This window comes from Schistocerca nitens, chromosome 8 (genome assembly GCF_023898315.1).
Source record: "Schistocerca nitens isolate TAMUIC-IGC-003100 chromosome 8, iqSchNite1.1, whole genome shotgun sequence".
In the NCBI taxonomy this organism is placed as follows: domain Eukaryota; kingdom Metazoa; phylum Arthropoda; class Insecta; order Orthoptera; family Acrididae; genus Schistocerca; species Schistocerca nitens.
The window spans coordinates 579963092-579986661 of NC_064621.1; the positions used below are offsets into that span (position 1 = coordinate 579963092).

A 23570-nucleotide genomic window follows, 5' to 3' on the forward strand; every position below is an offset into this window, starting at 1 on the left:
GCTCCACATTAAACGGCATTTAGAGACTCAGATGCACAGCTTCTTCCATCTTCCGCTGACTGTCTTAACCCATGGCCATATTTCTTCTCCTGACACAGATTTTGACTCATATAGGATATTTAGATGCCTTACTTATTAAACCACATTCCTACAATCAAAGGTGTTTCTTATTAGTACAAGAGCTAATGGAGAATTCTAGGAAAAATCTTACAAAAATATGTCGCGGACAGACATTTGCGCTCAGAGTGTGATATTGTCAGACACACACTGTGTGATCAAAAGTATCGGGACACCTGGCTGAAAATGACTTACAAGTTCTTGGCACCCTCCCTTGGTAATGCTGGAATTCAATATGGTGTTGGCCCATCCTTAGATTTGATGACAGCCTCCACTCTCCTAGGTATACGTTCAATCAGGTGCTGGAAGGTTTCTTGAGGGAATGGAAGCCCATCCTTCATAGAGTGCTGCACTGAGGAGAGGTATCGATGTCGGTCGGTGAGGCATGCCACGGAGTCGGTGATCCAAAACATCCCAAATGTGTTCTGTAGGATTCAGGTCAGAACTTTGTGCAGTCGAGTTGTTGTTGTTGTTGTTTTTGGGGAAGGAGACCAGACAGCGAGGTCATCGGTCTCATCGGATTAGGGAAGGAAGCCGGCCGTGCCCTTTCAGAGGAACCATCCCGGCATTTGCCTGGAGTGATTTAGGGAAATCACGGAAAACCTAACTCAGGATGGCCGGACGCGGGATTGAACCGTCGTCCTCCCGAATACGAGTCCAGTGATGTGCAGTCGAGTCCACTACAGGGATGTTACTGTCGTGTAACCACTCTGCTACAGCCCGTGCATTACGAACATGTGATCGATCGTGTTGAATGATGCATTCGCCATCCTCGAATTGCTCTTCAACAGTAAGAAGCAAGAAGGTGGTAAAAACATCAGTGTAGGCCTGTGCTGTGATAGTGCCGCGCAAAACAACAAGGGGTACAAACCTCCTCCATGAGAAACACGACCACACCGTAACACCATCGCCTCTGAATTTTACTGTTGGCACTATACACGCTGACAGATGTCGTTCACCGGGCATTCGCCGTACCCACACTCAGCCATCGAATAGCCACTTTGTGTACCCTGATTCGTCACTCCACACAACGTTTTTCCACTGTTCAATCGTCCAGTGTTTACGCTCCTTACACCAAGAGAGGCGTCGTTTGGTATTTACCGGCGTCATGTGTGGCTTATGAGTAGCCACTCGACCATGAAATGCAAGTTTTCTCATCTCCCACCTAACTGTCATAGCACTTGCAGTGGATCCTGATGCAGTTTGGAATTACTGTTTGATGATCTGGATAGATCTACATCTAACATCTAACATCTATACTCCGCGAGCCACCTTACGGTGTGTGGCGGAGGGTACTTATTGTACCACTATTTGATCCCCCCTTCCCTGTTCCATTCACGAATTGTGCGTGGGAAGAACGACTGCTTGTAAGTCTCCGTATTTGCTCTAATTTCTCGGATCTTTTCGTTGTGATCATTACGCGAGATATATGTGGGCGGTAGTAATATGTTGCCCATCTCTTCCCGGAATGTGCTCTCTCGTAATTTCGATAATAAACCTCTCCGTATTGCGTAACGCCTTTCTTGAAGTGTCCGCCACTGGAGCTTGTTCAGCATCTCCGTAACGCTCTCGCGCTGACTAAATGTCCCCATGACGAATCGTGCTGCTTTTCGCTGGATCATGTCTATCTCTTCTATTAATCCAACCTGGTAAGGGTCCCATACTGATGAGCAATACTCAACAATCGGACGAACAAGCGTTTTGTAAGCTACTTCTTTCGTCGATGAGTCACATTTTCTTAGAATTCTTCCTATGAATCTCAACCTGGCGCCTGCTTTTCCCACTATTTGTTTTATGTGATCATTCCACTTCAGATCGCTCCGGATAGTAACTCCTAAGTATTTTACGGTCGTTACCGCTTCCAATGATTTACCACCTATGGCATAATCGTACTGGAATGGATTTCTGCCCCTATGTATGCGCATTATATTACATTTATCTACGTTTAGGGAAAGCTGCCAGCTGTCGCACCATTCATTAATCCTCTGCAGGTCTTCCTGGAGTACGTACGAGTCTTCTGATGTTGCTACTTTCTTGTAGAGAACCGTGTCATCTGCAAATAGCCTCACGGAGCTACCGATGTTGTCAACTAAGTCATTTATGTATATTGTAAACAATAAAGGTCCTATCACGCTTCCTTGCGGTACTCCCGAAATTACCTCTACATCTGCAGATTTTGAACCGTTAAGAATGATATGTTGTGTTCTTTCTTCTAGGAAATCCTGAATCCAATCACAAACCTGGTCCGATATTCCGTAAGCTCGTATTTTTTTCACTAAACGTAAGTGCGGAACCGTATCAAATGCCTTCCTGAAGTCCAGGAATACGGCATCAATCTGCTCGCCAGTGTCTACGGCACTGTGAATTTCTTGGACAAATAGGGCGAGCTGAGTTTCACATGATCTCTGTTTGCGGAATCCATGTTGGTTATGATGAAGGAGATTTGTATTATCTAAGAACGTCATAATACGAGAACATGAAACATGTTCCATTATTCTACAACAGACTGACGTAAGCGAAATAGGCCTATAATTATTCGCATCTGATTTATGACCCTTCTTGAAAATGGGAACGACCTGCGCTTTCTTCCAGTCGCTAGGTACTTTACGTTCTTCCAGAGATCTAAGATAAATTGCTGATAGAAAGGGGGCAAGTTCTTTAGCATAATCACTGTAGAATCTTACGGGTATCTCGTCTGGTCCGGATGCTTTTCCGCTACTAAGTGATAGCAGTTGTTTTTCAATTCCGATATCGTTTATTTCAATATTTTCCATTTTGGCGTCCGTGCGACGGCTGAAGTCACGGACCGTGTTGCGATTTTCCGCAGTGAAACAGTTTCGGAACACTGAATTCAGTATTTCTGCCTTTCTTCGGTCGTCCTCTGTTTCGGTGCCATCGTGGTCAACGAGTGACTGAATAGGGGATTTAGATCCGTTTACCGATTTTACATATGACCAAAACTTTTTAGGGTTCTTGTTTAGATTGTTTGCCAATGTTTTATGTTCGAATTCGTTGAATGCTTCTCTCATTGCTCTCTTTACGCTCTTTTTCGCTTCGTTCAGCTTTTCCTTATCAGCTATGATTCGACTACTCTTAAACCTATGATGAAGCTTTCTTTGTTTCCGTAGTACCTTTCGTACATGATTGTTATACCACGGTGGATCTTTCCCCTCGCTTTGGACCTTAGTCGGTACGAACTTATCTAAGGCGTACTGGACGATGTTTCTGAATTTTTTCCATTTTTGTTCCACATCCTGTTCCTCAGAAATGAACGTTTGATGGTGGTCACTCAGATATTCTGCGATTTGTGCCCTATCACTCTTGTTAAGCAAATATATTTTCCTTCCTTTCTTGGCATTTCTTATTACACTTGTAGTCATTGATGCAACCACTGACTTATGATCACTGATACCCTCTTCTACATTCACGGAGTCGAAAAGTTCCGGTCTATTTGTTGCTATGAGGTCTAAAACGTTAGCTTCACGAGTTGGTTCTCTAACTATCTGCTCGAAGTAATTCTCGGACAAGGCAGTCAGGATAATGTCACAAGAGTCTCTGTCCCTGGCTCCAGTTCTGATTGTGTGACTATCCCATTCTAGACCTGGTAGATTGAAGTCTCCCCCTATTACAATAGTATGATCACGAAACTTCTTCACGACGTTCTGCAGGTTCTCTCTGAGGTACTCAACTACTACGGTTGCTGATGCAGGTGGTCTATAGAAGCATCCGACTATCATATCTGACCCACCTTTGATACTTAACTTAACCCAGATTATTTCACATTCGCATTCGCTAATAACTTCACTGGATATTATTGAATTCTTTACTGCTATAAATACTCCTCCACCATTGGCGTTTATCCTATCCTTGCGGTATATATTCCATTCTGTGTCTAGGATTTCGTTACTGTTCACTTCCGGTTTTAACCAACTTTCCGTTCCTAATACTATATGCGCACTATTTCCTTCAATAAGCGATACTAATTCAGGAACCTTGCCCTGGATACTCCTGCAGTTTACCAATATTACGTTAACTTTTCCTGTTTTTGGTCTCTGAGGACGGACGTTCTTTATCAACGATGCTGATGTTCTCTCTGGTAAGCCGTCAGGTATTTTATCGTTTCGCCCAAGGGGGGGTCCCTCTAACCTAAAAAACCCCCGTGTGCACGCCACACGTACTCTGCTACCCTAGTAGCTGCTTCCGGTGTGTAGTGCACGCCTGACCTGTCTAGGGGGGCCCTACAGTTCTCCACCCAATAACGGAGGTTGATGAATTTGCAACCATTATAGTCGCAGAGTCGTCTGAGCCTCTGGTTTAGACCCTCCACACGGCTCCAAACCAGAGGACCGCGATCGACTCTGGGCACTATGCTGCAGATATTAAGCTCAGCTTGCACTCCGCGTGTGATGCTGGTTGTCTTCACCAAATCAGCCAGCCGCCGGAAGGAACCAAGGATGGCCTCAGAACCCAAGCGGCAGGCGTCATTCGTTCCGACATGTGCTACTATCTGCAGCCGGTCACACCCAGTGCGTTCAATAGCTGCCGGAAGGGCCTCCTCCACATTACGGACGAGACCCCCCGGCAAGCACACCGAGTGCACACTGGCATTCTTCCCCGACCTACCCGCTATTTTCCTGAGGGGCTCCATAACCCGCCTAACGTTGGAGCTCCCTATAACTAATAGGCCCGCCCTCTGTGACTGTCGGGACCTTGCCGGAGAATCGGCCACTGGGCCAACAGGCGAGGCATCCTGTGGTGGCTCGGAAACGATGTCATCACCACTAGGAAGCACCCCGTACCTGTTGGAAAGGGGTAAGGCAGCTGCCACGCGGCCAGATCCCACCTTCGCCTTTCGGCCAGGCACGCGCGAGCCCACCACTGTCCGCCATTCACCCTGGAGTGATGGCTGACCGGTAAGATGCTCACTGCCGGAAGACGCAGCGACATCAGGGGTTCCATGTGATTCCAAGGCCACCGAAGTAGGCATAGGTCTCACCACAGTTGCCCCAACGCCACTACGAGCCGACGCCTGCGCCTCGAGCTCGATGAGCCTAACAGACAAAGCCTCCACCTGCCCCCGAAGAGTGGCCAATTCTCCTTGCGTCCGCTCACAACAACCACAGTCCCTACACATGACTATGTTTACCCTACTCTATACGGTGACAAATTCCCAAGATAATCTTCTGATGAGCTACTCTGATAATCAAGAAACACTCACTGAAATACGAGACGCGAAAACTACGCTAGGTTTTCCCAGAAAAACTATTTAAAAGCTAAGCACAGCAAATAAGTACAAAATAAATTTCTCTCCTAACGATCAAGAACTGTTAGTTTCTATGCAGAGCAGATAAACACAAATAGAATCCCTTCCTTAGTGGAAGGTCGTAAACAAAATGCAAAATAAACGCTTTATACAAACAGTACTCGCTGCTGCTGGTGCTCTCGCTCTGGCTGTCACAAGACAACTGCCTACTACACATTACGACCCTCTTCCACTGTCGGCGGTCTCTGACAGTCAGTGGACGAGGTCGGCATGTACGCTTTTGTGCTGTATGTGTCGTTTCACGTTTCCACTTCACTATCACATCGGAAACAGTGGACCTAGGGATGTTTAGGTGTGTGTAAATCTCGTCTACAGACGTATGACACAAGTGACACCCAATCGCCTGACCGCGTTCGAAGTCCGTGAGTTCCACAGAGCTCCTATTCTACTCCCTCACGATGTCCAGTTACTACTGAGGTAACTGATATGGAGTACCTAGCAATAGGTGGCAGCATAGTGCACCTAAAATGAAAAACATATGTTTTGGTGGGTGTCAGGATACTTTGGGTCACTTAGTGTGGCACCGACAACTGTTGATACATCATTCACTCCTGTCCTGGCACCAGTCAAGACGTAATAACATGTAGTGGGAACAGTTGAAAAAGTTCTGTTATTTCAAGTGGAAGCGTCAGAAATAGTATTTTGCTGGTCTTCAGCTAACAATGTAAATCGATTGACATTTTCCAAGTACAGTCAAATGCATCGTCCATGCCGAGTTCAGCCTGAAAAAATTTCAGCAACTCGCAGACAAGGCTTCGCAATTTACCTTCCACAAATCACACAGTTTTGATATCGAAGAGCGAATGTTAAGCCAAATAGAATGAGACATTACAGCTTTTAAAGAAGTAAACCAACTCCAGAGAGGTCAATTCTGGACGAGCACTTGGTTCGCTTTAGCATCAGTGTTTGGACAGAAATTGTGGGTGACGTTCTGCGAAACAAGTTATTACGTACTGATCATTATCAGTCTCTTTGAGACAAATTACCCTCACTATTACGTTATCCCTGTGAGAGGCAACGCGTCCTAACTGATCAAAAGTATCTGGACACCTGTCATCGGCCATTAATATGGGCTGTGTCCACACTTCACCTTTATGACGGCTTGAATTCTGCTGGAGACGCTTTCTGTGAGGTGTATGAACTTCTTCTGAGGAGTGGCAGCCCATTCTGCCTCACGAACAGAAACCAGAGAAGGTAGTGAAGTTGGCCGCTGGTTTCTGCATCGTTGTCGACGTTGTAAATCATTCCAAATTTTCTCCATTGAGTACCGATCCAGGCCTTTTCAGGAATGTCATTGCCCACTAACTACTGGATCACAGATTATACTATATGATAGGGTGCATTGTCATGCTGATATATTCATCGTCTCGGTAGTAGTCCTCTACAGTACACGGTACGAAATGTTAGAAGATGTCTTAAGCGCAATAGGGAGGCCACATCCTAACCACGAAAACCGCTTCCATATGTAACGCCATCTTCTCCTCACTTCACTAACAACAATACACGTGATGTCAGATATAGTTTCCCTGACATTCGCCAAATCCTTGGCGATGCCTGCGATTGACACAAAATACAACATAATCTATCAATCCAAATTATTCGTTTCCAGGCACCCATTGTCCCACGGCGTTGTCTTTATATCACACCTCGTGTTGCTAAGCACTGACCACTGACACGTATGGCTCATGAAGAGCTGCTCAACCTATTTACCCCATTCTTTGTAACTCCTTACACACGGTCACTGTGTTAGCTGGATCACTAGTAGTATTTTTGGAACTCACGACTGACTTCTTCCACTGATGTCACGCGATTTTTTGCATTCCCACAGAATGCTCTACAGTCCTTGTCCATCGGTACGTGAGATCGGCCTGATAGTTTTGCAGTGGTTGATCCTTTACGATGCCCAAGGACAATCATATCACCAATAGTGGACTTTACCAGCTTTAGAAGGACTCTAATGTTGCTACTCACGTGATATCCAGTAAACCAGTTACTGAATATTACGTGTTCGAAGATACTGAGGTCTCCTTATCGGCCCATTCTGCTGTTACTGCTTTTCAACTGACAACACAAACCCCCTCCCCCTGCCCCGCTTCTTTTTATACTGGCGTGTCCGCCTCTCGTGACGTCTGGTAGTCCATTCCAAATTATGTAGCAGTGTTGAGATACTTTTGATCAGACAGTGCGTGTGGTTTACACAGAATGAAGTACCACCCCATTCGCTACGCCTCACATGACAGTAGGCAGTTCACTTTTAATGAAAGGATATACAGTAGCATGGTCTTCCTGTTCGCCTGACTTGGATCCTTCAGATTTCTCGCTATTGTAACATTTAAAGTCAATGATATAATTCACACCCATTACTAACGTGTACGCGTTTCAAGACAATGTGTCCGGTGCATATGAACAAATCTCAGGGCAGGCACTTTGGTGTGTACGGCTTATGAATTTTTTTTAGGGGAAGACCTGAATGATGTATAGGAACGTTTGGTGACCACTGAGGTGAATCTTTAGCCCGGCACAAAGTCCCAAGCGACTGGAAAAAAGAGCAGGTGATTCCAGTACAGAAGAAGGGTAAAAAAACGGACCCGCAAAATTACAGATCAAAATCCCTAACTTTGGTCTGCTGCAAATCCTTTATCATATTCTCAGCTATTAAACTTTCTTGACACTGAGAAGCTTATGTCCACGAATCCCCATTGTTTAAAAAGCATTCCTCGGGCGAAATTCAGCTTGCCCTCTTTTTACAAGATACACAGCGATCTGTGGATGAAGGGCAACAGTCAGATTCCATATTTATAGGTTTCCGGAAAGCATTTGACAGGGTGCCCCACTGTAGGCTGTTTACGAAGGGGTGATCACATGAAATAAGTTCACCGATATGTGAGTGGCGCGAAGACTACTTAAGTAATGGAACCGAGTATGTTGTCCTCGACGGCGAATATTCCTCAGAGGCCAGGGCATCGTCACGAATGCCACAGTTAACTGTCATAGGACCGCTGTTGTGCTCTAACATACATAAATGATTTGGCGGACAAGGTGGTCAGCAATCTGCAGTTGTTTACTGATGATGCTGTGGTGTACAGTAAGGTGTCGAAGTTGAGCGACTGTAGGGAGATACAAGACAACTTAAACAAAATTTCCAGTTTATGTGATGAATAGGAGATGGCTCTGAATGTGGAAACACGTAAGTTAATGCAGATGAGTGGGAAGAACAAACCTATAATACTCGGTTCAAGTATTACTAGTGTCCTGCTTGACACAGTTCGTTTAACTATATCGGTGTGACGTTGCAAAGCGATATGAAATGGAACGAGCATGTGAGATTTGTGGTAGAGTAGGCGAAAGGTCGACTTAGGTTTATTGGGAGTGTTTAGGAAACAGTGGTACACCAGTAAAGGATGTCGTATATAGGACACTGGTGTGACCTATTCTTGAGTATGGCTCGAGTATCAGGGATTCGTACCAGGCCAGAATGAAGGAAGACATCGAAGCAGTCCAGAGGTGGGGAGCTAGATTTGTTACCGGCATGTTCGAACAACAAGTAAGTTTTACGGAGATTCTTCGGGAACTCAAATGAGAATCCCTGCAGGGAAGGCGACGTTCGTTTCGAGAAACACTACTTTAGAAAACCGGAATTTGAAGCTGACTGACAAACGATGCTACTGCCGCAAACATACGTTGCGCGTGAGGGCCACGAAGATAAGATTCGAGAAATTAGGTCTCAAAAGAAGACATATAGATAGTCGTTTTTCCCTTGCTCTTTTTGCGCGTTTGCGAGTGGAACAGGAAAGGAAATTATGAGTAGTGATACAAGGAACCCTTGCCAAGCACAACGTACTACTATGTAGATATAGAAGTGTCGCTGCAAGTACCCTTGTGGCGTAAGATGAAGTTTGAACGATGACAAAGTGGATGTTGCGTCGTCTGAAGCTTGGCATGGGCAGTCAGTCAGCCGGTGGACGGAAACTGTGGAGACGTAACCTGGGGCACAAACGAGGAGAGACAAGGCCGAGGGGGCAGCGACAGGGGCGGGGGGTAGGAGGGAAGGGCAGTTAGCTAATGAGACGCAGCCAGCCATGTCTCTCTCTCCCTCTTTTCCTCCCACTTTCTGTCGCGCTGATATGTACGGAGGACGATACGTTGGTGTAAACTACGCATTCCGATATGGCCATATGTCAAAGTGACGGTTATATGCTAGAGTGATTGTCAGTTGTTGCTGCCAGTGGAATTAGCCTGCAAGAAGCGGTGGAGTGGAATTTGTTTGCTAGTTGGTAGTGCTCAATAATATTTCTGTTACTGATAATGGTTATTCAACAAATTTTTTACTGCTGTGTGGCTGGAACTCTATATTGTGCCATATCGGCGTTAGGGCGGTGTCTTGCGTCATGCATTTAGTTTCTTTATGATGTAGCTTTTCTCGGTTGTAGTCTCGGCATGGGTCTTGTGTTTATTGGTGTGGTATGAGATTGCCTCCTAGAACCAGACAGCGTATCTTCAAGGTATGCAGTTCAGTTTATGTTTAGTATAAATTCAATGGTTTCTCGGATTTACTAGAGATGAAGATTTTTCCTCGTTCCTCATTTCTTCTGAATTAGTACTAAGGTAATTCAAAAAATGGCTCTGAGCACTATGGGACTCAACTGGTGTGGTCATCAGTCCCCTAGTACTTAGAACTACTTAAACCTAACTAACCTAAGGACATCACACACATCCATGCCCGAGGCAGGATTCGAACCTGCGACCGTAGCAGTCACGCGGTTCCGGACTGAAATGCCTAGAACCGAACGGCCACCGCGGCCGGCACTAAGGTAATTGTTTTCTTAATAGTTCCCTGTGTTGCTACTGTATGCCTTTTATATAATATTAAATGAGCATTCTAAAAGCATTATTTGTTTTAAGGCCTTTACCATTCAGTGCACTCGTGGCGTCTGCTACACAGAAGAGCCAAAGAAACTGGTATACCTGCCTAACATCGTGTAGGGCCCCGGGAGCACGCAGAAGTGCCGCAACACGAGGAGGCATGGATTCGGCTAATGTCTGAAGTAGTGGTGCAGGGAAATGACATCATGAATCCTGCAGGACTGTCCATAAATCCGTAAGAGTAGGACGGGGTGGAGATATCTTCTGAACAGCACGTTGCAGGGATTTACAGATACGCTCAATAATATTCATGTCTTGAGAGTTTGGTGGCTAGCGGAAGTGTTTAAAATCAGAAGAGTGTTCCAGGAACCACTATGTAGCAACTCTGGACGTGTGCAGTGTCGCATTGTCATGCTGGAATTGCCCAATACCGTCGGAATGCACAATCGACCTGAATGGATGCAGGTGATCAGACGGGATGCTTACGTACGTGTCACCTGTCAGAGTAGTATCTAGACGTATCAGGGGTCTCATGTCACTCCAATTGCACACACCCGACACCATTACGGATCCTCTACCCGCTTTAACAGTCCCCTGGTGATGGTGGTGGTGGTTGTTAGTGTTTAACGTCCCGTCGACAACGATGTCATTAGAGACGGAGCGCAAGCTCGGGTTAGGGAAGGATTGGCAAGGAAATCGGCCGTGCCCTTTCAAAGGAACCATCCCGGCATTTGCCTGAAACGATTTAGGGAAATCACGGAAAACCTAAATCAGGATGGCCGGAGACGGGATTGAACCGTCGTCCTCCCGAATGCGAGTCCAGTGTGCTAACCACTGCGCCACCTCGCTCGGTCCCCTTGTGACATTCAGTGTCCAGAGATTCGTGAGGTTGTCTCTATTCCCGTATACGTCCATCTGCTCGATAGAATTTGAAAAGAGATTCGTTCGACTAGGCAAGATGTTTCCAGTCATCAACAGAACAATGTCGCTGTTGACGGCCCAGACGATGCGTAAAACTTTGTATCGTGCAGTCATCAAGGGTATATTAGTGTGTCTTCGGCCCTGAAAGCCTATATAGATGATGATTCGGTGAATAGTTCACACGCTGACACTTGTTGATGCCCCAGCATTAAAATCTGCAGCAATTTTCGAAATGATTGAACTTCCGTCACGGTGAACGATTCCGTCCAGTTGTCGTTAGTCCCGTTCTTGCAGGATCTTATTCCGGCCGCAGCGACGTCAAGGATTTGATATTTTATTGATTCGTGATATTCACGGTACATTCGTGAAATGGTCGTACGGCAAAACCGCTCTTCATCGCTACCTCGTAGACGCTCTGTTCCATCGCTCGTGCGCCGACTATAACTCAACGTTCAGACTCGCTGAAGTCTTGATAACCCGACATAGTAGCAGCAGTAACTGATCTAACAACTGCGCCAGACACTTGTGTTATATATGCGTTGCCGACTACAGCACCGTATTTTGCCTGTTTACATATCTCTGTATTTGAATACCTATGTCTGTACCAGTTTCTTTGGCATTTCAGTGTATTAAGTTTTCACTTTTAATTGTCTTCAATATTTAGTGTGCTGTTGGCGCCAGTATCACATCAGATCTGGTTGCATGTACACGTATGTCCAAAAGTATTCACATATGGTTATATGAGGGTTGATTTATTTTCCCTGCCTCCGATCACCCGCTACATTAAAGCCTTGCAACAACCGCAGAGGTGTTGTGTGGTGTCTCCAATATGCCCATCTATCATATTACCTTCTACGTGTTAGCTCCGAATACCTAGTTACCAGCTAAAGATGCTTATAACAATAGTGTCTCCAGCCAAACGTGAAGTACCTGCTGAAGGGTTCCGCGTGATTTCACGCAGCCCACATAAGTAACTGTCACGTGTTTCCTTCTTCATGACAACGCACTACCGCACACTTTAGGTGCAACAAGAACGAACCTGAAGTGTTTCTGATGAAAAGTGTTTGATCGGCCACCCAACAGCCCGGACCTTGCTTCCTCTGTTTTTCATTTCTTCATTCCCGTGAAGTACAGTCTGTGAGGACAGAAATTGGGCGCACACAGCGATCTGCAGACCAGCATACAGAACTGGAGAAAATCACCATCCATGATGACGGTACTGTGAATTTTGGACCGTGTTACGAGAAATGTGTAAGTTGCAGCGGCGGCTATGTAGGGAAGTAGCTGGAATCTATTGATAAATGTTGGAAATAAAACATTTTTTATTTTCACTGAGGTTTCCATTTCGCGGTCGATCGGAGGTTGACAAAACACACCCGTTGTAATTTATGTGATTTAGGAGTCGGTTTTGAAGCTTAGTTAGTAGAAACAGGAATTAACAGCTAGTGATTTGTAAACGTCCTTTAGTGGTTTTGAAGATGAAGACTGATTTGTCTTGTCACTAATTTTATTCAAATGTATATGGCTATTATGCTATGGCACTTTGGCCGATTGTGAATGCATGCAGCAATGTGTAAAGCTGTGACTGTTTTCGTTAACAAATTTGATTTGCTACTTGTCAGTGCTTGAAACCATCACATTCCACCGGCCGGAGTGGCCGTGCGATTCTAGGCGCTGCAGTCTGGAACCGAGCGACCGCTACGGTCGCAGGTTCGAATCCTGCCTCGGGCATGGATGTGTGTGATGTCCTTAGGTTAGTTAGATTTAATTAGTTCTAAGTTCTAGGCGACTGATGACCTCAGAAGTTAAGTCGCATAGTGCTCAGAGCCATTTGAACCATTTGAACCATCACATTCCACTTCCCATGCCAGACTCTGTACCGTTTCAACCACCCTAGAGCAGATCCTGCAGTGTCAAGAGACAGATGGCTATCGTAGGACAGAATGTCTCAAATCTGTGCAAGTAGTTGTTTGCGAACAAATGTGTACGTTGAGTAGCACTGTGTCCTTTAAGACATATTGTGTAGATGATGGGTATTCAATATGTAATGCTACACACATTTTTCTCTTTCAGTTTCTACTGAAAAAATGGGGGATTCGTCTGAGGCATAGTGGAATTTTCCAGCTTCAGCCCCTAAAGCGTTATGAAGTTCCGGGAGGGGCTGGTGTTGTACACAGCATCCAGAATGGGGTCTGTAAGGCAGGTGTGTTACAAGCAGGAACCTGTCATTTAGTTCCTTTTGGGGAAAACCAGAGCATCTAAGGTATTCATACCGACTGCCGAATGTCTAAGGAGACCTGGCACTAAACAAAAGCACAGTGAGTCGCTGGATGAGGCATCCGTCATCATCACAACAAGGTCGCGCAAACCTGTCCGATTTACTGTGTCCTGGACGACTGAAGTGTTGGAACGTGCGGACACTCTCATTAGAGGTGACCAACAGAGCATAATGAAATATCTCGATGCTCAACTGTATGTCCCTGTTGGTAGTGCTTACACATTCGTCCACCACCTGGGGTGCTCAAAGGTGTGTGTCCGCTGTGTTTCTGTTTGGCCCAGTGAAGGATGTACTCTGCTGTAAGCAGAATGCAGGCAGTGAGATAGTTACTGATGCAGCAAACCGTTGTCTCCGACGTCGTCCAGTACAGCGGTATCACGAAAGCATAAAGGTCCTCCGAGAATCGTGGGGTAAGGCCGTCGCTTTGAGCGGAAATTACGTTGAAAAGTAGGGTTTTGTAGCCAAAATATTGGGGAATAACGTGGTGTACTTGAAATCCTGAATAAAGCTTTCAGACAAAAATGTGTCGCATTACTTGTTGAACGCCCCTCGTAGAGCAGTATTTGCAGCGGCAAGCAAGCACTTTCAGCTACAGAAGTGGCAAAAGCGGGCGCGGCTGTACCTGGGCATGTAGAGGACGCGCTCGGCGAGCACGAAGCCGACGGTGATGAAGAGGTTGGAGGCCGGCAGGAAGGGCAGCGTCAGCAGCAGCACCCCCAGCAGAACCGCCGGCGGCCGCTGCGGCTGCGGAGCACACACGGCGCGCCCAGCCCCGTCAGTCCCTGCGTCTCAGAGCTTATATCTGGATCCCAAGTCTACTGTCTCCCACACAGATCTCAAGATGGCATGCTGCAAATCGACAGTAATCAATAAATCCTACTTTGGTCATAACGATTAATACACAGTAGGGAAGAATGCAGCATACGGAGGACAGCATAATATTTACAAGTGAGGTAACAGGTAGTTCATCATTACAGGAGAGTATGATAACACACTTCCCCCATGAACCATGGACCTTGCCGTTGGTGGGGAGGCTTGCGTGCCTCAGCGATACAGATGGCCGTACCGTAGGTGCAACCACAACGGAGGGGTATCTGTTGAGAGGCCAAACAAACATGTGGTTCCTGAACAGGGGCAGCAGCATTTCAGTAGTTGCAGGGGCAACAGTCTGGATGATTGACTGATCTGGCCTTGTAACATTAACCAAAACGGCCTTGCTGTGCTGGTACTGCGAACGGCTGAAAGCAAGGGGAAACTACAGCCGTAATTTTTCCCGAGGACATGCCGCATTAGAAATTTGTTAACATCGAGTATAGATTTAAGTGTCAGGAAGTCGTTTCTGAAAGTATTTGTATGGAGTGTAGCCATGTATGCAAGTGAAACATGGACGATAACCAGTTTGGACAAGAAGAGAATAGAAGCTTTCGAAATGTGGTGCTACAGAAGAATGCTGAAGATAAGGTGGGTAGATCACGTAACTAATGAGGAGGTATTGAATAGGATTGGGGAGAAGTTTGTGGCACAACTTGACTAGAAGAAAGGATCGGTTGGTAGGACATGGTTTGAGGCATCAAGGGATCACAAATTTAGCATTGGAGGGCAGCGTGGAGGGTAAAAATCGTAGAGGGAGACCAAGAGATCAATACACTAAGCAGATTCAGAAGGATGTAGGTTGCAGTAGGTACTGGGAGATGAAGAAGCTTGCACAGGATAGAGTAGCATGGAGAGCTGCATCAAACCAGTCTCAGGACTGAAGACCATAACAACAACAACATGATAACACACTCAGACCAAATGCATTGTACGTGACACTGTGAAGGGTGGCCAGACAGCCGTATCAATACACACTGTACCACCTCTCCCCCGCCATCACCACCCATCCCCTATTCCTGCGTCCCACCTCTGGCGGCAACAAAGTAATTTGTTCTCTCGTGCAAACGATTGCGCAGTGCCGAATGGTACCCCGTGATAGTCTCTAGAGGAACGGAAGGTTTCAAATGATTGGAAAAGAGCACAGGTAGTTCCAGTTTTCAAGAAGGGTCGTCGAGCAGATGCGCAAAACTATAGGCCTATATCTCTGACATCGATCTGTGGTAGAATTTTAGAACATGTTCTTATCTTGCGTATCATGTCATTTCTGGAAACCCAGAATCTATTCCGTAGGAATCAACGTGGATTCCGGAAACAGCGATCGTGTGAGACCCAAATCGCTTTATTTGTTCATGAAACCCAGAAAATATTAGATACAGGCTCCCAGGTAGATGACATTTTCCTTGTCTTCCGGAAGGCGTTCGATACAGTTCTGCACTGTCACCTGATAAACAAAGTAAGATCCTATGGAATATCAGACCAGTTGTGTGGCTGTATTCAAGAGTTTTTAGCAAGCACAACAGAGCATGTTGTTCTCAATGGAGAGACGTCTACAGACGTTAAAGTAACCTCTGGCGTACCACAGGGGAGTGTTATGGGACCATTGCTTTTCACAATATACAGGGTGATCAAAAAGTCAGTATAAATTTGAAAACTGAATAAATCACGGAATAATGTAGATAGAGAGGTACAAATTTACACACATGCTTGGAATCACATGGGGTTTTATTAGAACCGAAAAATACAAAGATTCAAAAAATTTCCGACACATGGGGCTTCATCTGATCAGAATAGCAATAATTAGCATAACAAAGTAAGACAAAGCAAAGATGATGTTCTTTACAGGAAATGCTCAATATGCCCAGCATCATTCCTCAACAATAGCTGTAGTCGAGGAATAATGTTGTGAATAGCACTGTAAAGCATGTCCGGAGTTATGGTGAGGCACTGGCGTCGGATGTTGTCTTTCAGCATCCCTAGAGATGTCGGCCGATCACGATACACTTGCGACTTCAGGTAACCCGAAAGCCAATAATCGCGCGGACTGAGGTCTGGGGACCTGGGACGCCAAGCATGACGAAAGTGGCGGCTGAGCACACGATCATCACCAAACGGCGCCCGCAAGAGATCTTTCACGCGGCTAGCAATATGTGGTGGAGCGCCATCCTGCATAAACATCGTACGTTCCAGCAGGTGTTTATCAGCCAGGCTGAGGATGATGCCATTCTGTAACATATCGGCGTACCTATCACCCGTCACGGTAGCAGTCACTGACGTTTTGCTGTCCAGCGCCATCTGTCGTACATTTTGTGAACTTTGTTTTTTTTTTGTTTTAATAAAACCCCATGTCATTCCAGGCATGTGTGTCAAGTTTTACCTCTCTATCTACATTATTCCGTGGTTTATTAAGTTTCAAAATTTATACTGACTTTCTGATCACCCGGTATATAAATGACCTCGTAGATAGTGTAGGAGGTTCCATGCGGCATTTCGTGGATGATGCTGTAGTATACAGAGAGGTTGCAGCATTACAAAATTGCAGCGAAATGCAGGAAGATCTGCAGCGGATAGGCACTTGTTGTAGGGAGTGGCAAACGACCCTTAACATAGACAAATGAAATGTAATGCGAATACATTCAAAGAAGGATCCTTTACTGTATGATTATATGATAGTGGAACTAACACTGGTAGCAGTTACTTCTGTAAAATATCTGGGAGTATGCGTACGGGACGATTTGAAGTGGAATGATCATATAAAATTAATTGTTGGTAAGGTGGGTGCCAGGTTGAGATTCACTGGGAGAGTCCTTAGAAAATGTAGTCCATCAACAAAGGAGGTGGCTTACAAAACACTCGTTCGACCTATACTTGAGTATTGCTCATCAGTGTGGGATCCGTACCAGGTTGGGTTGACAGAGGAGATAGAAAAGATCCAAAGAAGAGCGGCGCGTTTGGTCACAGGGTTATTTGGTTAGCGTGATAGCGTTACAGAGATGGCTAGCAAACTCAAGTGGCAGACTCTGCAAGAGAGGCGCTCTGCATCGCGGTGTAGCTTGCTGTACAGGTTTCGAGAGGGTGCGTTTCTGGATGAGGTATCGAATATATTGCTTCCCCCTACTTATACCTCTCGAGGAGACAACGAATGTAAAATTAGGGAGATTCGAGTGCGCACGGAGGCTTTCGGGCAGTCGTTCTTCCCGCAAACCATAAGCGACTGGAACAGGAAAGGGAGGTAATGACAGTGGCATGTAAAGTGCCCTCCGCCACACACCGTTCGGTGGCTTCTGGAATATAAATGTAGATGTAGATGTAGATGTAGACCGGCTCAAGAATATTGCTCCTTTTGCACCAGTCAATGACCCTTTCAGGACCTGGACAATGAGTCAGTTCCCGCTTCATCATGTTCCTTACCTGTTCAATTGATGAGAGATATGGTGATCTTGACGAATAGAAAATTGCGTCGCAGCAGCCGTATGTCAACGTGCATTCCCCAGCTGAAACGGGACACTACCCTGTTGTCGAGGAAACCGCAGTGGAACGGTGTTAACAGTCTGTGCATTGTAGCTGGTACTGGTTACTTTACTCTACAGAAACGCGAAATACGACGGCTAGTTTGTAATTGATTGTCCTCACCTCTTGAAGCCTGGATTGGTTTGATTAGATAGTTTGGAGGAAGAGACCAAACAGCGAGGTCATCGGTCTCATCGGAATACGGAAGAACGGGGATGGAAGTCGGCCTTGCCCTTTCAAAGGAACCATCCCGGTATTTGCCTGGAAGGATTTAGGGAAATCACGGAAAACCTAAATCAGGATGGGTGGACGAGAGACTGAACCTTCGTCGTCCCGAATGCGAGTCCAGTGTGCTAACCACTGCGCCACGTCGCTCGGTCTTGAAGCCTGGCATAGGACCTGCATGTCGTAGCCGAATGTATTCTGGAGCAGGCAGCTCACCAGCTCTGTGTTGTACACGTGTGCGTCCATCAGTCGCATACACACAGAAGCGACTCAAATCACTAAAGACAACAGAGCGCCGCTCCACCCTCCAGTGAAGTCATGCACGACACTAGAGTAGCCGTGCTTGGCTGTGTCTTGGTGGAGGCACACGTGATCTTTATGCTGCTGCAAGCATACGATCCCCAATGGTCCTCGATGACATAGCACCGCTGCTCGAACAATGCGTGCTTGTTGACGTAGGTATGTACAACGTGGATATCCAGAACCTGGTTTACAGGTGTAGGAATATTTCACATTTGAAAGCGGCGACGCAGTGTAGTTACCGTCAATGAATAAAGAAGACTTCCTAATGCAATATGCGACGCTCTTCCAACCATTTGTTTCATTTGGAATTGAACTGTCATCTTGCCCGTTGTCAGTCAAAAGGAAGGAAAAATAATACATTTAAATTCTTAAATTATGTACTTTATTTGTAGGTCATGAATCGTTTGTAACGTCCCTCGTCTGCAGAGAAGCCGTCGCCAACTGCAAACGAGGTCATTGACGCACGACAGATGAAAATAAAGTGCATTATACTATTTATTGTCTCAATTAACATATTCATCGGAGAGAATCAGAGACATGGCAGTAGTATGCGAGGAGAGGACACGTTTTTAATTATCACTTCGAAAAAAAATGATGCAAATTAATGTTAATTTATTTGAAGACAGGTGTCTACAATCAAGGTAACCGTTGAAGTCCTCTCGCCACCGCACCGAATCACGTTTTTAGAGGAGGCAATACTGAATGACGCAGCCATTTGATAAGGCGAGAATTTGCCGTAATTCGTTTTCTGCGTTTGCAGGGTAACAGCACTACGACACCACGCTGAATGGTGACAATTTGAGGGAATAAGGCATCGATACATGACATCAAAAAAATGTTCAAATGTGTGTGACATCTTATGCCACTTAACTGCTATGGTCATCAGTCCCTAAGTTTACACACTACTTAACCTAAATTATCCTAAGGACAAACACACACATCTATGCCCGAGGGAGGACTCGAACCTGCGCCGGGACTAGTCACACAGTCCATGACTGTAGCGCCTGAGACCGCTCGGCTAATCCCGCGCGACGATAAATGACACAGTGGCTAGCTTGCACTGACTCTCCCAGTCTAGTCAAACAAGTCAATGTAGAAAGAAGTGCACGCATTGATGCTAGAGCACAGCCGATCACAATCCAGGTGATAGTGGAAGGAATGAAAATGAGTCAATGTTTAGTTTTAGACATCTAGCACGATGTTCAGAACACGACAAAGATCGCCAGTTGTTGGGTACCACGGTTGTTCACACCTATTTAAAAAGACCGCATGGTGGAGGCAGCAACAGCCGGCCGTTGTGGTCGAGCGGTTCTAGGCGCTTCAGCCGTAACCGCGCTGCTACTACGGTCGCAAGTTGGAATCCTGCCTCACGCATGGATGTGTGTGATGTCCTTAGGTTAGGTAGGTTTAAGTAGTTCTAAGTCTAGGGGACTAATGACCTCGGATGTTAAGTCCCATACTGCTCAGATCCATGTGAACCATTTGGAGGCAGCAGCAGAAATGTTGCAGTTGTGTGAGCCCAATCCAGATACTTTTAGGCGCCTGATCACCATGGAAAAGTGCTTGGTGGAACACTACACCTTCGATACGAAAGAAGAAATGAAGCAATGTTGCTTCTTTGGGCTGGCCAATTTGACCTCCCCCCTCCCCCACTCTTCCCCGTGTTCTGTTGATGTGACTTCTTTCTCTTTCATCCGATGCAGAAATCATTGAATGGAAGGTTTTTATAGAACTGATTTTCGAGGTGGAGCGTGATCTGAACAGTCAGACTTTTACAACCAAAGTCCTCCAACCCATTCGTCGCTGGGTAAAATGTGTAATGTTTAAGGGTGATAGACAAAGAATGATTAAAGAACCTCACAGATGTTCAAAAAATTGTCAAACTTTTCGTATTTTTCAAAGTATTTGGTAGTTTGTCGTTCTGTTAGCTATATTTGTTAAACATGGGCTGTGTCTCACTTGTTTTAAAGAACTTATAGCTGAGTTGAAAAGTAACTATAAGCATTCACACATGCGTTTGTGAAACAATAGTTTCAAGGCTATCTTTTACCTGGCTACTGGACCAGACTTCGAAAATTTAAATATACTTTGCCTGCCAGCTTCAAAATACTTCGCGACACAATAAACATAGCGTTTCAACTGTTTTAACAGTGAGGCTAAATTTCGCGTACTTTGTCGGTATGGTAGTTCACTTGATTGATAAACTCATGGATAGCAAACAGCGCTTTTAGGACCAGCTTTTATGGTGACAACTTGATTTTTTCGTGTTACGGCCGTTATAAGAGTCGAGGGGTATGAAAGGGAAGCAGTGGTTGGGAGGGGAGTGAGACAGGGTTGTAGCCTATCCCCGATGTTATTCAATATTTATATTGAGCAAGCAATAAAGGAAGCAAATCATAAGTTCGGAGTAGGTATTAAAATCCAAGGAGAAGAAATAAAAACTTTGAGTTTCCCGATGACATTGTAATTCTGTCAGAGACAGCAAAGGACTTGGAAGAGCAGTTGAACGGAATGGAGAGTGTCTTGAAAGGAGGATATAAGATGAACATCAACAAAAACAAAACGAGGGTAATGGAATGTAATCGAATTAAGTCGGGTGATGCTGAGGGAATTAGATTAGGAAATGAGATACTTAAAGTAGTAAAGGAGTTTTGCTATTTGGGGAGTAAAAGAACTGATGATGGTCGAAGTGGAGAGGATATAAAATGTAGACTGGCAATGGCAAGGAAAGAGTTTGTGAAGAAGAAAAATTTGTTAACATCGAGTATAGATTTAAATGTCATGAAGTCGTTTCTGAAAGTATTTGTATGGAGTGTAGCCATGTATGCAAGTGAAACGTGGACGATAAATAGCTTAGAGAAGAAGAGAATAGAAGCTTTCGAAATGTGGTGCTACAGAAGAATGCTGAAGATTAGATGGGTAGATCACATAACTAATGAGGGGGTACTGAATAGAAGTGGGGAGAAGAGGAACTTGTGGCACAACTTGACTAGAAGAAGGGATCGGTTGGTAGGACATGTTCTGAGACATCGAGGGATCATCAGTTTAGTATCGGAGGGCAGCGTGTAGGGTAAAAATCGTAGAGGGAGACCAAGAGATGAATACACTAAGCAGATTCAGAAGGATGTAGGCTGCAGTAGGTACTGGGAGATGAAGAAGTTTGCACAGGATAGAGTAGCATGGAGAGCTGCATCAAACCAGTCTCAGGACTGAAGACCACAACAACAACAACAGTTACGGCCGTGTCTCTGCCACAAGGATAGGGTTAGACGTAGCTGTCACCTCGAGGTCGGCGAGTCCGCGATAGAGCAGCGCGGCGCCGCAGCCCAGGCAGGCGGCCGTGGCCAGGTTGCGCGGGTCCGCCGGCTGCGCCACCAGAGGCACCGACCCCATCTGCCAGTCGTGGCTCAGCGTGGCCGGGCACAGCAGCAGCCAGCAGTTGAACGCCGCCAGGTAGCAGAACGTCAGCAACCTGCCGGACACACGTCACAGCTCATCACTCAGTCGTGGTGCCGACAGCGTGTAACTCCTCTACTGCTGCCACACCATTTCCTACAAACCAGCCACGTAAGGACGCTTGGAAAGAAAGATATCAATGGAGAGTAAAACGAATCATTTCTCCAAATATGTGACTTATTTAACACAACATGTTTCGAGAGGACATGGTTCCAAGTTCTTAAAATTAGTATGCCATTAGGCACAGTCGAAAATCATGCCACACTAAGATGAATTCTACGCAATAAAACAAATATGCCAACTATTAGAAAACAGCAACACCAGTGTTAACAACCGCGAGACTGCTACGGTCGCAGGTTCGAATCCTGCCTCGGGCATGGATGTGTGTGATGTCCTTAGGTTAGTTAGGTTTAAGTAGTTCTAAGTTCTAGGGGACTGATGACCACAGATGTTAAGTCCCATAGTGCTCAGAACCATTTTTGAACCAGTGTTAACATTCGTAATATTTACGACAAGAGCACCAGCATCAGCGATCCACGTAGCTAGCCATTGTTAATAACAACGTATCCCATGAAGGTGCTCAAGATCACGCGTGCTCCTGCATCCAATGTGGAGAGAACAGATGAGAGATAGCAACTGCAATCGTATACAGAGGGGTCCAAAAAATGTCTTTACTATTTAAAAGTCCATAACTTGCAAACTAATTGACGGAGTTGTCTCATTTTTGGTGAAAGTGTAGCTTAAAGTCCAACTTAAATATATCACTGTAGGTGTTTGAAATGGTCACCATTAACATCCACACACACACGATGCCGCCGAACTGCAGCACGAACTACTGACAGCAACGTGTTCAGTTGGGTATTTGCACATGAATGTACGATGGATTCTCGAAGTTCATCCACTGTGCGTGGCTTTTGTCGATAAACGACGTCTTTTAGTGTTCCCCACAGGTAAAAGTCCAGAGGAGTTAGGTCTGGGGAACGTGGTGGATACTCCACAGCACCTCTATGGCTTATCCATCTTCTTGGTAGATTTTCGTCGAGACACGCCTTAACACGATTTTGGTAGTGGGCTGGGGCGCCATCTTGTTGAAAGTAAACTCCTCCGTCTCTATGCAAGGATGGCAGGTAAAATTGATGTCTGAAGCTTCTGAAGGTACAACTCACCGGTAACTGGCCCATTCAAGCCGCTGTAAGACAACCCACACGGTAAGACAACCCACACCACACATTTACTCCTGGCAAATCCACGGCTTTGTCTACATGGACGTTCGGATTTTCGGCGGCCCAGTAGATGCAATTGTGGCGATTTGAACTGTGTTTGAACTGTGCCTCATCAGACCATACAATCATCTCTGCAAACTCTTCATCGTTGCGCACCATGTTAGTAACCACTCGCAGTACTTCATTCTACGACCTGGGTTGTCCTCGTTCATTGCGTGTAGCAATCGTGGGATGTAGCACTTCCACTCTGCTGTCTTAAGATTCGCCGAATACTTGAGCGACTCACTCCAGTGTCACGGACACATTGTCTCACAGACTTCTGTGGTGAGCGAGTGAAATGTAACACACGACGGGAGTTAGCTGGACTTGATACTGTTACAGGTTGTCCAGATCGTTGTTTGTGTACATCTTTAACACAGCCTTCGGCTTCAAATTTGTCTCGAACGCGGCGAATCGTTAAACGTGTCGGTGGCCCTGTTTG

General features: G+C 45.7%; 1 protein-coding gene across 1 annotated transcript in view; it reads right to left on the reverse strand.

Moving 5' to 3' along the window:
• Window positions 1-22393, reverse strand: part of LOC126199685 (protein O-mannosyl-transferase TMTC1-like) — a 229400-nt gene extending 207007 nt beyond the window's left edge. Inside the window, exons 1-3 of the mRNA XM_049936612.1 lie at window positions 22377-22393; window positions 21693-21882; window positions 14125-14246 (exon numbers count right to left, since the gene is read on the reverse strand). Coding sequence (XP_049792569.1) covers window positions 14125-14246; window positions 21693-21882; window positions 22377-22393 — 329 coding nt within the window. The remainder of the gene's footprint in view (window positions 1-14124; window positions 14247-21692; window positions 21883-22376) is intronic.
• Window positions 22394-23570: the final 1177 nt, after the last annotated feature.